Here is a 13,297-nt window from a genome sequence, read left to right as displayed (position 1 = left end):
ACAAAGGTAGGCTGAGTCACTGGGAGTTAACTTGTGACCATAGTGTTGGAGCGTGCTAGCCACTGAACTAGATCCATCCAAGACAGGAAAAAGGTGAGAGGGAGCAAAGTTAATGGAGATCTGGAAAGTTTTGTTTACCAAGGCCTTGCTGAATAGTGCACCACATTGGCTAGAACAGGGCTCTGCAAGAGACCAGATCAAATCGTATAATGTAGAGAGAGGAGTGAAAGAAATCTGTTTCCATAACATCAAGGCTGCTCTTTCCCCTTAGTGTCACTTTCCAGCATCAACACTGTATCCCTTGATGCCATAATATCTACAACTATTTCAATCTCTGAATGTGCTCAGTCTCCAAATTTCCAGGGTTCTTAGGTGCAGCCCCTCTGACCAAAGAAATTTCTTGTCTCCTTCACAAATGGATAGCCTTTATTTTGTTACTGTGACTTCTGACCTGGTCACCTCTTAGAACACAGAACAGCACAGCACATGAGAAGCACTTTGGCACCAGATGTTGTACTGAACTTTTAACCTATTCTAAGACCAACTTAACCCTTCCCTCCTACTTAGCCCTCTATTTTTCTATCATTAAGAGTCTCCTAAATGCCCCAAATGTATCTGCCTTTACCAACATCCCTGGCAGCGTGTTCCATACACCCAGCACTGTGTATATTAAAAACTTAACTCTTCACACTGAGACCCTGGTTCTTGCCAGTGGAAATATTACCTTTGCATTACTCCATCAAGCCCCATTAGTTTTTTGTATGTTTCTCTGAAATGACCTCTCATTCTAGATGCAAATTCCAGAGCAGTTAAACTTCCATTCCAGGACTAAAGCTGATGCCTCTTTATTAATTATTTAACTAATAACTAATTATTCCTAGTTAGTTATTAGAGATTAACTTTACTTCTCACATGAACATCGAAACATCCAGTGAAATATGTCGTCTGCTTCAACAGCCAACACAGTTTGAAGATTGTGCTGGGGACAGACGTCAACTTAGCACTAAACCCTAACCTGTACGCCTTTGCAATGTGGGAGGAAACGGGAGCACCCAGTGGAAACCCACGCCGTCAGGGCAAGAACGTACAAACTCCTGACTGACAGCGGCAGGAATTAAAGCCTGATCGTGGTACTGCAAAGCGTGTCACTGACCGCGACCTGCCACCTTATTGCAAGTGTATTCATTCTTGGATAAGGAGATCAGAACTGTAAGTGTTATTTCAGACGTGGTTTTGTGGGGCTCTGTAATTGAACAAAGTCATGTAAGTGGGTTCCTTGTCCATTCTGCAGATTCATCTGCACCAACTCAGGAGATTGTGGAGTAAAGATCTTCAATTATATCAAGGATCTACATGATAGTGAGATAAACTGGATCCATAGATTTCAAAGTAAATTTATTATTAAAGTACATGTGTCACCGTATACAACCCTGAGATTCATTTCCTGTGGGCATACTCAATAAATCCACTAACCATAAAGAATCGTTGAAAAACCACAGGCAAAAGAGCTGACTTCAGGATTGAAGGACGTCCATTTAGAACAGAGATGCGGAGAAATTACTTCAGTCAGAGGGTGGTAAATCTGTGGAATTTGTTGCCATGAGAGGCTGTGGAGGCCAAGTCATTGGGTGCATTTAAGGCAGAGATAAATTGATTAGCCAGGGCATCAAAGGGTATGGGGAGAAGGCAGGGGAGTGGGGATGACTGGAAAAATTGGATCAACCCATGATTGAATGGGGGAGCAGACTTGATGGGCCGAATGGCCTGCGTCTGCTCCTACGGTCTAAAAGGGCGGACAACCAGTGTGCGAAAGACAACAAACTGTGCAAATACAAAAAAAGAGAATAAATAATAGTGTTGGCACGTGGCCAAGTGGTTAAGGCGTTCGTCTAGGTGATTTGAAGGTCGCTAGTTCGAGCCTTGGCTGAGACAGCGTTTGTGTCCTTGAGCAAGGCACTTAACCGCACATTGCTCTGCGGCGACACCGGTGCCAAGCTGTATTGGCTCTAGTGCCCTTCCCTTAGACAACATCGGTGGCGTGGAGAGGGGAGACTTGCAGCATGGGCAGCTGCCAGTCTTCCATACAACCTTGCCCAGGCCTGTGCCCTGGAAACCTTCCAAGGTGTAAATCCATCATCTCATGAGACTAACGGATGCCTATAAAAAATAATGATAGTAATAAATAAGCAATTTATTACAAGAGCATGAAGAAATGAAGAGTCCTTGAAAGCGAGTCCTTGGGTTGTGGGAACAGTTCAGTGATGGGATGAGTAAAGTTGAGTGAAATTACCCCTTCAGGTTCAAGCGCCTGATGGTTGAGGTGTACTAACTCTTCCTGAACCTGGTGGTGTGAGTCCTGAGGCTCCTGTACCTCCTGCCTGATGACAGCAGTGAGACGAGAGTGTGACCTGGGTGGTGGGGTCCTCGATGATGGATGCTGCTTTCCTGCAACAATGCTCCACGTAGATGTGCCCAATGGTGGGGAGGACTTTACCTGTGATGAACTAGGCTGTACCCACTACTTCTTGTAGGATTTTCCCATTCAAGGGCATTGGTGTTTTCATACCAGCCAGTGAATACACTCTGCAAATTTGCGGATTATACCAAGTTTTGTGTGTAGTGGGCAGGGAGCAAGTCTATTAGTGCTTACAGCAGGATCTGGACTGGCTTGAAAATGGCAGATGGAATTTAATTCAGACAAGTGTGAGGTGCTCTACTTTTGTAGGATAAACTAGGTGAGGAAATGTAGCACATGAGTGTTAAGGTACTGAGGTGTATGGTGGAAAAGAGGGATCTTGGAATACAGGTCCATAGTTCCTTGAAAGTGGCATTGCAGGTAGACAGGGTCATAAAGAAAGCTTTTGGCACATTGGCCTTCATAAATCAATGTATTTGAGTACAGTAAATGGGATGTTATGCTGAAGTTGTGTAAGATGTTGGTGAGGCCTGATTTGGAGTATTGTGTGCAGTTGTGATCACCTACCTACATGAAAGATGTAGATAAGATTGAAAGAGTACAGATAAAATTTATGAGAATTTTGCTGGGACTTGAGGACCCGAGTTACAGGGAAAGGTTGAATAGGTTAGGAGTTTATTCCCTACAGCACAAGAGAATAAGGGGAGATTTAATAGAGGTATACAAAATTATGAAGGGTATACACCCTTCACACACCCAGCATATATATATATATATATATATATATCAGGGTAAATACAAGCAGGCCTTTGCACCTGAGGTTGGGTTAGAAGTCAACCAGAGGTCATGAGTTAAAGATGAAAGGTGAGATGTTTCAGGGAACATGAGGGGAAACTTCTTCACTCAGAGGGTGGTGAGAGTGTGGAACGAGCTGCCAGCAGAGGTGGTGGATGCAGGTTTGATTACAACGTTTTAGAGAAGTTTAGATAGCTACATGGATGGGAGGGGAGGTGCAGGTCAATGGGACTAGGCAAAACAATAGCTGAGCATGGTCTAGATGGAGCGAAGGAATAGCTCAGCATGGTCTAGTTGGGGCAAAGGAATAGCTCAGCATGGTCTAGATGGGACGAAGGAATAGCTCAGCATGGTCTAGATGCGGTGAAGGGCCAGTTTCTGTGCTGTGGTGTTCTATGATTCTTATTTCAATATGTAATTAACAATATACAACTTGCCTTCTGTGTCTTTCAGATGCCTGCCTGTACAACTGTGAAACAATGGAGGAGATGGATGATATCTTTCGCTGCTTTGACAACGCCACAGAGGTATAGAACGAGAGTTCTGAAATGTTGTGTACTGCTTATCCTCTCTGTCTCCACCATGCAACTTTCCACTTGCTATATGCATCATCCGTTCTGTGCCCAAACCCCTCCAGAAACATTTCCAGCTATGACGGCTATTCCCTGAAGTGAGCAAAGACCTGGGAGAGGTACATGAAGTTATAAGGAGCATAGGTAACATAGTCAAAGCCTTCCTCCATGGCAGGTGGGGCCTTTCCCTCGGGCAGAGATTATTAAATCAAGGGAGCATCATTGTAAGATAATTGGAGGAAAGTATAGAGGGGATATCAGAGGTAGGTTGTTTTACACAGAAGGTACACTGAGGGCATTGAGGAGACTTGTGTGGGCATGTGGATGAAAGAATAATGGAAGGCTATGTGGGAGGGAGGACTGAGACTGATCTTGGACTGGGTTAAAGAGTCGTCACAACATCACGGGCCGAAGGGTCTGTATTATGTCCTGTGTCCTGAAAGGGCTTATTACTGACCTCAGCTTTATTTAGCACAGCAGCCGAAATTGCCTAAGATGTAAGCTGTCTGTTGTCTGACAAGTTAAATCTCTAACTATATTGTCTCCTCACCCTCCTGACTTCTACCCAGTGCTCTGTGCTCTTGAACTTGATTTAATCAGGAGAAACAGTCGGCCTAGTAAAACTATAAACCAATCCCGAGGTGCTCCTTCAGCCTAGTAAAATTGTGAACCAATCCCAATGCGCCACGTCAGCCTAGTAAAACTATAAACCAATCCCAAGGTGCCCCTTCAGCCTAGTAAAATTGTGAACCAATCCCAATGCGCCACGTCAGCCTAGTAAAACTATAAACCAATCCCGAGGTGCCCCTTCAGCCTAGTAAAATTGTGAACCAATCCCAATGCGCCACGTCAGCCTAGTAAAACTATAAACCAATCCCGAGGGGTCCCGTTGGCCTAGTGAAACTGGAAACCAATCCCAATGCGCCACGTCAGCCTAGTAAAACTATAAACCAATCCCGAGGGATCCCGTCGGCCTAGTGAAACTGGAAACCAATCCCAATGCGCCACGTCAGCCTAGTAAAACTATAAACCAATCCCGAGGGATCCCGTCGGCCTAGTGAAACTGGAAACCAATCCCAATGCGCCACGTCAGCCTAGTAAAACTATAAACCAATCCCGAGGGGTCCCGTCGGCCTAGTGAAACTGGAAACCAATCCCAAGGTTGCTGGTGAACGCAGCAGGACAGGCAGCATCTCCTGGAAGAGGTATAGTTGATGTTTTGGGCCGAGACCCTTCGTCAGGGTTTTGGCCCGAAACGTCGACTGTACCGCTTCCTAGAGATGCTGCCTGACCTGCTGCGTTCACCAGCAACTTTGATGTGTGTTGCTTGAATTTCCAGCATCTGCAGAATTCCTCGTGTTTGCCTTTAACAATCCCAAGCTGCTACGTCTGCCTAGTGAAACTGTTAAGGAAGAGGACGGCTCAGTCGCGTCCTCGCAGACCGACATACTGAGGATCTGCAAGTCCTTCTATGCCGGTCTGTACGACGAAAAGGCCACAGAATCCACAGCCTCCCGCAACTTCCTGTCGTCTATCACGCAGGTCTTAGACGACGGCGAGCGGGAGAGTCTGGATCAGCCACTGACCCTGGACGAGCTGACAGCCTCCATCCGTTCCTTTGGGTCGGGTAAGACTCCCGGAAGCGACGGCTTACCGGCTGAGTTGTACTCGGCTCTGTGGAACTGGATGGGCCCAGACCTGCTGGAAGTGTACAACGCTATGCTTCTGGCCGGCAGTATGTCTGAGTCCATGAGGAAGGGCATCATCACCCTCATCTACAAGCAGAAGGGGGAAAGGGAGGACATTAGGAATTGGAGACCCATGTCTCTCCTGAATGTGGACTACAAGATCCTGTCCAAGGCTATCGTCAACAGGGTCAAGTCTGCTCTGGGACAGGTGATCCACCCGGACCAAACCTGTGCTGTACGGGGCAGGAAGATCTCAGACAGCCTCGCGCTGCTGAGGGACACCATCGCCTACGTGCAGGACAGGGGGGTGGACACCTGCCTGGTCAGCTTGGACCAGGAGAAAGCCTTCGACAGGATATCGCACACATACATGGCGGACGTGCTCTCCAAAATGGGATTTGGGGAGGGAATCCGGAGTTGGATTAGACTGCTCTACACAGACGTCCGTAGTGCAGTCCAGGTCAACGGGTGGGAAACAGACAGCTTCCCCATCAGGTCTGGAGTCAGACGGGGCTGTCCCCTCTCCCCTGTCTTGTTTGTCTGCTGCATAGAACCCTTTGCGGAAGCCATCAGGAGGGATGAGGGCATAAGAGGGGTGACGCTGCCAGGCAGTGGAGGGACCCAAGTGAAAACCTCCCTGTACATGGACGACGTCACCGTCTTCTGCTCTGATCCGAGGTCAGTTCGCAGGTTGATTGGCACCTGCGAACAGTTCAAGCTAGCGTCGGGGGCCAGGGTCAACCGCACGAAGAGTGAAGCCATGCTCTTCGGCAACTGGCCCGACCGATCCAGCATCCCCTTCACCATCAGGTCTGACCACGTGAAGGTGTTGGGATCTGGTTTGGAGGGGCTGAGGCGTGCAACAAGAACTGGCAGGAGCGGACTGCCAAGGTAAAACAGAACCTGGGACTGTGGGGAGGGCGCTCCCTGTCGATAACAGGCAAGAACCTGGTCATCAGGTGTGAGGTGCTCTCAGGGCTGCTGTACTTGGCGCAGGTCTGGCCCGTCCCCCGCTCCTGAAGCTCGGAAATCACCTGGGCTGTCTTCAGATTCGTCTGGGGATCCAAGATGGAGCGGGTGAGACGGACCGTCATGCACAAGTCCCTGGACAACGGGGGCAAGAGCGTCCCCAATGTCGCCCTCACCCTGATGGCCAGCTTCGTACGTGGCTGCATCAGGTTGTGTGTAGAACCCAGGTATGTGCCCAGGTTCTACCTGTCGCCCTGGCTACGAAGGATGGGTCTGGCCCCACTCCCGCGCAAAGCCCCAGTCAGCTGGTCGTTGCCGGCATACCTGTCCTACGTAGCAAAGTTCTTCCAGGAGAACGCCTTTGACCACAGGGCCATCAGGCAGTGGTCAGCACGTAATGTCCTGCAGGCACTGCAGGAGAAGGACGCGATGGACACAGTGGGGTGGTTCCCTGAGCAGACTGTCCAGTTCATCTGGCAAAATGCCTCATCGCCAGATCTCACCAACAGGCACCAAGACCTCGCCTGGCTGGCGGTGAGAGGGGCCCTCCCAGTCAGAGCCCTCCTGTATGCCCGGAACGTCGTCTCCGTACCCCACTGCCCACGGGAGGACTGCAGTGAGGAGGAGTCTGTGACCCACCTTTTTGCACACTGCCAGTTCGCAAAGAGGGTGTGGAGGAGGATGGACGGGCTAGTGTCACGTTTTATCCCCAGCAGCTGCGTAACAGAGGACTCTCTGATCTTCGGGCTGTTCCCGGGGACGCACACGGAGACCAACATCCGGTGCTGCTGGCTGATCATCAACTTGCAGAAAGACGCTCTTTGGTCAACCCGAAACTTGATGATCTACCAGCACATGGAGATGTCCGTGGGAGAATGCTGCCGACTGGCACATTCTCGGCTGCAGGAGTACGTGCTGAGGGACGTACTGAAACTCGGTGCAGCCACCGCAAGGGCCCAGTGGGGAAGGACCACAGTATAGGTTTCTCCACCCGTGGGAGTGGGAGGGGTCGGTGGGCGGGGAGTATACCCCTCAACAATGATATGCTAAGCTGAACTACTGGAGTGCCACGTGGGTGGCTATAAATACGGATATGTACTGACTATAATGTGAACGAATGTAAAGGATGGAAAGTTATTGAATGGTTTATTGTATATATTTATTTTTGAATAAAGTATATTTTGAAAAAAAACTGTAAACCAATCCCGAGACGCCACATCTGCCTAGTCAAATTGTAAACCAATGCCAAGGAGTCACACCAGAAGTAGTTAAAGTATGACCCAATCCCGAGGGTCCACACAGACCTTTTTAAACTGTGACCCAATCCTGAGAAGCAAAAAGGTACATGTTGTTCTAATTAAACAATCCACTGGCCTGATAATGTAGCTGAGAAGTATCACCTACCAATAAATTCAGTTAATAGAAAACAGTATAAATATTAGAAGGCACTTGAGGTTGGTAATTCATTCCTCAGCCTCTGTTTCTGTAATGTGTGACTCGTTTGTGTTTGGTATGTCTTTATTTTGTAAGGATTGTGTTTGTGTCTAGAAATCCTTCAAATTATAAATCTGTTAGATCTTGCTCCTCAGAAGCTAAAATCAGTTTCACTTCAAAACAAACTCTTTTATCTACTTCATTAGCTCTCAGTATCTCCTTGTTGAGAGTGGGGAACCCACTGCTCAAAATAGCGATGACTAACAGCTAGACCCCTTCAGGAAGGGCCTAAAGCAGGCAAGTAAACCAGTCCTTGAAATGTAGGTTGAGGCTCTCTGTCGGTTAGGTTGACCATGGATGTGGTGTCCTAGCTGTCTACGTCAAAGTCAATACGCAAGCCAGGGCAGTGCGATATGGCGAGCAAGCTGTTGTCCAAGTAGCAGGCTCCCCTTCCCCACACAGGTGATGAATCCACAGGACTGACAGAGTGATCTAGCTTGGTGTCAGTAGAGTTGCCAGTTCACATTAAACTCAATGTAGAACTGCGCTGGGGACTCCAGCCCCAGGTTCTTCGTCAGAGTTTTCCTTCTCCTCGAAGAGCAGCCAACTATGGCTGACGAGCCCCATCTGCCCGAAGCGACTAGTTTAAGGTGCCAGTAGCCCGCCTTTCCCCCTTCTCCTGTTGGCAGAAACCGTTATACCAGGAGTATTAGCTAAACCACACGTGAAGGCCAGGAGCTGGACTTGGTTGCCAGCGGCTGTTTGAGAAGCTTTCACCACTGACAGCACTTAATAGGTAGTGGGAACTTATCCCCACTACCACCCCCCCCTCACCCTGGTTAGACAGCCTTAAGGATCCAGTATAGGTTGAAACTATATAATTTGCCTGAAGTGCATTTATAGGGACTTAAAGTCTTCATTCTGGTGCAAAGTCTTCCTTGGGCATAGTGCTCTCGATATGGTTCACTCACACGGGATGATACGGCTGTGTGATTACTCCTGTGTCAGTGTGCTGGTGGAGGTGAAGACGTGTGATGCAGCAGTTGATGCCCGTCATGGAGGAGGAGTGAGTGCCATTCTGGTGATTTCTGTGGAATCAGAATCGGCCTGCCCACAGAAGGCATCGAGCGTAGCGCATTCTGTCCTGAGGGCAGTGACCAGTGATGTTCCCCAGGGATCTGTTTTGTTTAGATTGATCTTCGAATCATTTTAAAAAATCAACACAACATTGTGGGCCAAAGGTCTACACTGCGCTGCAGTATTCCAGACTCCGAAGTGAAGTACGGCACAGAAACAGGCCTTTTGGCCCATCTAGTCCGTGCTGTAAACACTTGAACTGCCTATTGCCATCAATTGGTTTTCTGTGTTCAGTGGTTTCCCTGTTTCACCAATCACAGTTATTTACAGTTGGATACTCCGACCAGTGAAGAGACCAGCAGATGTCAATTAGTAACGATGTGGGAAATGGTGGATGCTTTAAAAAGCACACTATTTATTGGATTGGCAGTCCGGGCACCAGCTCAGAAGAGCACCCACCTCTTGAAGCTTCTAGTTTACACGGAGAAACATACCCTCGGGGTCCTCCGAGAGGGAGGGAGAATGATGGCCCCAATCGGATGGATACAGTTAATTACAGGGAACGACTATGACCAAGAGCTAGGATAAGAAGCTCTGAGTGTCCAGTGTGTTGGTGTAGGAGAGCGTTTTCCAGCATTAAAGGTTTACGAGTCCACCAAGCAAAGTTGAAGTGCTATTCCATCCCAGTGGATGAAGATGAGATTTCTTCACCAAGCACAGATGATGTGGTCTTTTCAACCACTGATTCACAAGCCACAGCGATTCGCTCTGGAGAGCGTCATCATACTCCAGGTCAGACGAGAGATAACCCAGGTCAGGTTTCAGACCACAGTACCCAGACAGATCCTTTGCATGATGGTGGTGGTGAGGAGGTAGAGAAGAAGGCCAGCAATGGCAGATGAGAAGGCTTGGCGTGTGTTTGATGAGGATATCAGTATGATGTTGGAGAACACTCTCAGGGGAACATCAAAGAGAAAGTTGGAAGTGATGGGTGATATGATTTACGATGTTGGAAAGTACAGGTTTGGTTTGGTTGAGTTGAAGAAAGCAAAGCCTACACAGATACATATTTTGCAAACCCTTCAGTAGTTGCATAGACATCTGAAGAGCAGACTATCTGTTGGATGGAAGTGACCAACAACTCTGATAGAGGCAGATGCCAAGTTTTTAAGCTCACCAGTGGGAGGTGGTGCTTTAACACTGCTGGCCCGCCACCTCGAGGGAGTCTTGATCATAAGCGGGCCGAAACTCCTGAAGAAAGGTGGCGGATCAACTGATGATCCCACTGGTGATAGCACAGGACAGTTAACATCTTAATCCACGTGTATTTTTAATTCTTAATTCTTGTTGTTCATAGATACAAGAGATTCTGCAGATGCTGGAAATCCAGAGCAACACACACAAAATGCTGGAGGGACTCAGTAGGGCAGGCAGCGTGTATGAAAATGAATGGAGAGTCAATGTTTTGGGTCAACCCCTTTCTTCAGGACTGGAGAGGAAGGGGGAAAGATCCCAGAATAAGAAGGTGGGGGGGACAAGAAGTAGGATGCTCAGGTGATAGGTGAAGCCGTGTGGGTGGGAAGGATAAAGGGCTCGAGAAGAAGGAGTCTGATAGGAGAGGAGAGTGGACCATGGGAGAGAGGAAAGAAGGAAGGGTACTGAGTGGAGGTGACAGCCAGGTGAGGAGAAGAGGTAATTTATTGTTATTAGAGTTTTCATCCCTTGTTATTACAGAAACCAAAAATAAAAGACATTTACTTTAAATTTTTAATAACCTGAGTTTTGCAGAGCAAGGATCAAAGTTAAAATGTAAATTTATTGTCAAAGTACGAATAAGTCACCGTGTACAGTACTACCGAGATTCATTTTCTTGACGTTTATAGTAGAACAGAGAAGTGGAGTAATTGCACACAATCCATTTGCAAACGTTTCGCCACCATGCAAGGAGACATCGTCAGGGTAGTGTATCCTCTGAATGCTTGCCCTTTATATACTTACCAATCAGCTGATTAGTCCATCACTTTGGAAACTCAGTTGAAATCGAGTTCTGTAAACAGACATGCAGACTTCAATCCCTTTGAGAAACCAATGAGGGCAAAATTCTAGACAAGGTACGGAGCTCGCCACGCAACCAGTCAGTGATAAGCTCCCTCCCTGTGTCACAATTAACTCCCCAAAATGGCGACTAATCATTTGAATGTAGCCAAACAAGATAGCATCCCTCCAGGACCAAGGTGTAAAGCACGTTACCAACAGCATACAGCACACTGTACGGAGCAGATAGGATCACCATTTCAGAATAAAAGTACAGTCACAAAGGTCAAAATAGTGATGATAATATATCCCACGTCCCTGAGTTGCCTGGTCCAGCTTGTTTTTCTACTGAGCGAACCACCGAGCTTCAGGACTAAGACTGCCAGACTGCGTGTCTGCTTCTTCCCTCAGGCTGTGAGACTAGTGAATACCCTGCCACGTCCGAGGTCTTGTCACTAGGATAGCAAGCTGTTTACTGTGCTGTCACGTGACCGGCAATGATGAATATAGAATTGAATTGAGTCAGGTTTTGTAAAAACGATCAAACATTTATTCAACTCTGCTCAATATAAAAAAAATAAACAAATGAAAATCTTAACCAGAAGTAAACTGCTATGCGGACATTTAACAAGCTACCACTCGGTACTAGTTCTTAAAGCGATAAATGCAAAAAACAGTTCTTAAAGCAGTAAATTCAAACACAGTTCTTAGAATGGTAAATTTGAAAGTCCAAGAGATTTATACAGTCAATTAGGAGACACTTTCCTGAAGTAAAGAATTCCTCGAAGACACGACGTCACGCAAGTCCCAGCTGGATCCTGCCTTGTCCGCAGGATTCACGACGACGGAAATAAAACGGTCTAAAGGCACTGACCTTTACCTTTTGATACTAGATCCTGCACAGCCTTTTCTGCCACTTTTAGCAGAGGCTATCTCATGCAGATCACTCTTTCTTGAACGAATTGAATAATGGTCGATCCTTTCGACCGTCGAACGACTCCTTCAGGTTCCCGTCTTCACTCTCCAATACTACTGAAAAGATACGTCAACAAACCTGGCAGCGATTGATTAAACTGCCGGCCCAACATTTGTGCCTTACAATAGAATGTAAAACTCCATTTTAAATTGAAACTGTGTCCTAAAGCAAATACGAAGTGGAGCGGAGTATCTGGCTAATGTTCTAACTGGAAAACTAACTGCATCACCCCAGGGGTCTCTTTTTATACCCGTGGTGAGCATGTCATCACGTGACCTCACATCGGCGGGAAAATTACATCATGTGACCTCTGCAAGACTATTACATCATCCTCATAAGACAGTCACAAGATATCCATGAGGCAGGTAACAGTACTATTTACGGTTTACCTGTGCTGTGTATGCATTTTTGAATTAAATTTTAGTTTCGGGTAGTATTTTGTTTCATGAGCTACGTCTGATATGTTTGTGGGTGCACCACGGTGCAGAGGAAAGTTGTTTTAATTTGGTTGCCAAGGTGACTGTACTTTGTCCTGTTCCATATAGTTCTTCCACCGAGGAACGATGGAAGGCAGCACCACTTTGAGGAGCCTGCCTCTAACCTAGCCGATTGCAGCCTGCCCGGCAGACTCCCATCCCACTGTGGCTCTCCTGCCCTGGGTGATTGCAACAGGCTGCTGCATCTGAGGCAACTCTGTGGTCAAGTCCTGAGAAAATGCACCCATGTGCAATCAGTAGGTCTGCTGGCCTATTTCTGCTTGGAATTTTGTTTAGGTGTGAGTTAGGTGGCTAAGTGTCTAATCCCACGTCCATTACCATCCATCTGTGTGTCTACACCTCTCTCTAGATGTCCTGGAGATTTGTAGAGATGTGAGTCAGGTGGCCAGTTGTCTAATTGCAGCTTAATGTGAAAAAGGCTAAGGAGCTGGTGGTAGACCTGAGGAGAGCGAAGGTACTAGTGACCCCTGTTTCCATCCAGGGGGTCAGTGTGGACATGGTGGAGGATTACAAATACCTGGGGATACGAGTTGACGATAAACTGGACTGGTCAAAGAACACTGAGGCTGTCTACAAGAAGGGTCAGAGCGGTCTCTATTTCCTGAGAAGACTGAGGTCCTTTAACATCTGCTGGACGATGCTGAGGATGTTCTACGAGTCTGTGGTGGCCAGTGCTATCATGTTTGCTGTTGTGTGCTGGGGCAGCAGGCTGAGGGTAGCAGACACCAACAGAATCAACAAACCCATTCGTAAGGCCATTGATGTTGTGGGGATGGAGCTGGACTCTCTGACAGTGGTGTCTGAAAAGAGGATGCTGTCCAAGTTGCATGCCATCTTGG

At 47.4% G+C, this 13,297-nt stretch overlaps 1 protein-coding gene across 2 annotated transcripts in view; it reads left to right on the top strand.

Annotated features, from left to right (window-relative positions):
* Positions 1–957: 957 nt before the first annotated feature.
* The window catches only part of LOC140198312 (cyclic AMP-dependent transcription factor ATF-6 beta-like), a 116,696-nt gene continuing 104,356 nt past the window's right edge, over positions 958–13,297 (top strand). For both annotated transcript variants that reach the window (XM_072259386.1, XM_072259387.1), the window contains exons 1-2: positions 958–1,209; positions 3,665–3,738. In XM_072259386.1, coding sequence (XP_072115487.1) covers positions 3,691–3,738 — 48 coding nt within the window. In that variant the 5' untranslated portion in view covers positions 958–1,209; positions 3,665–3,690. The remainder of the gene's footprint in view (positions 1,210–3,664; positions 3,739–13,297) is intronic.

Source organism: Mobula birostris, chromosome 5, assembly GCF_030028105.1.
Source record: "Mobula birostris isolate sMobBir1 chromosome 5, sMobBir1.hap1, whole genome shotgun sequence".
Lineage (NCBI taxonomy): Eukaryota > Metazoa > Chordata > Chondrichthyes > Myliobatiformes > Myliobatidae > Mobula > Mobula birostris.
This window is presented reverse-complemented; position numbering and strand designations above follow the sequence as displayed.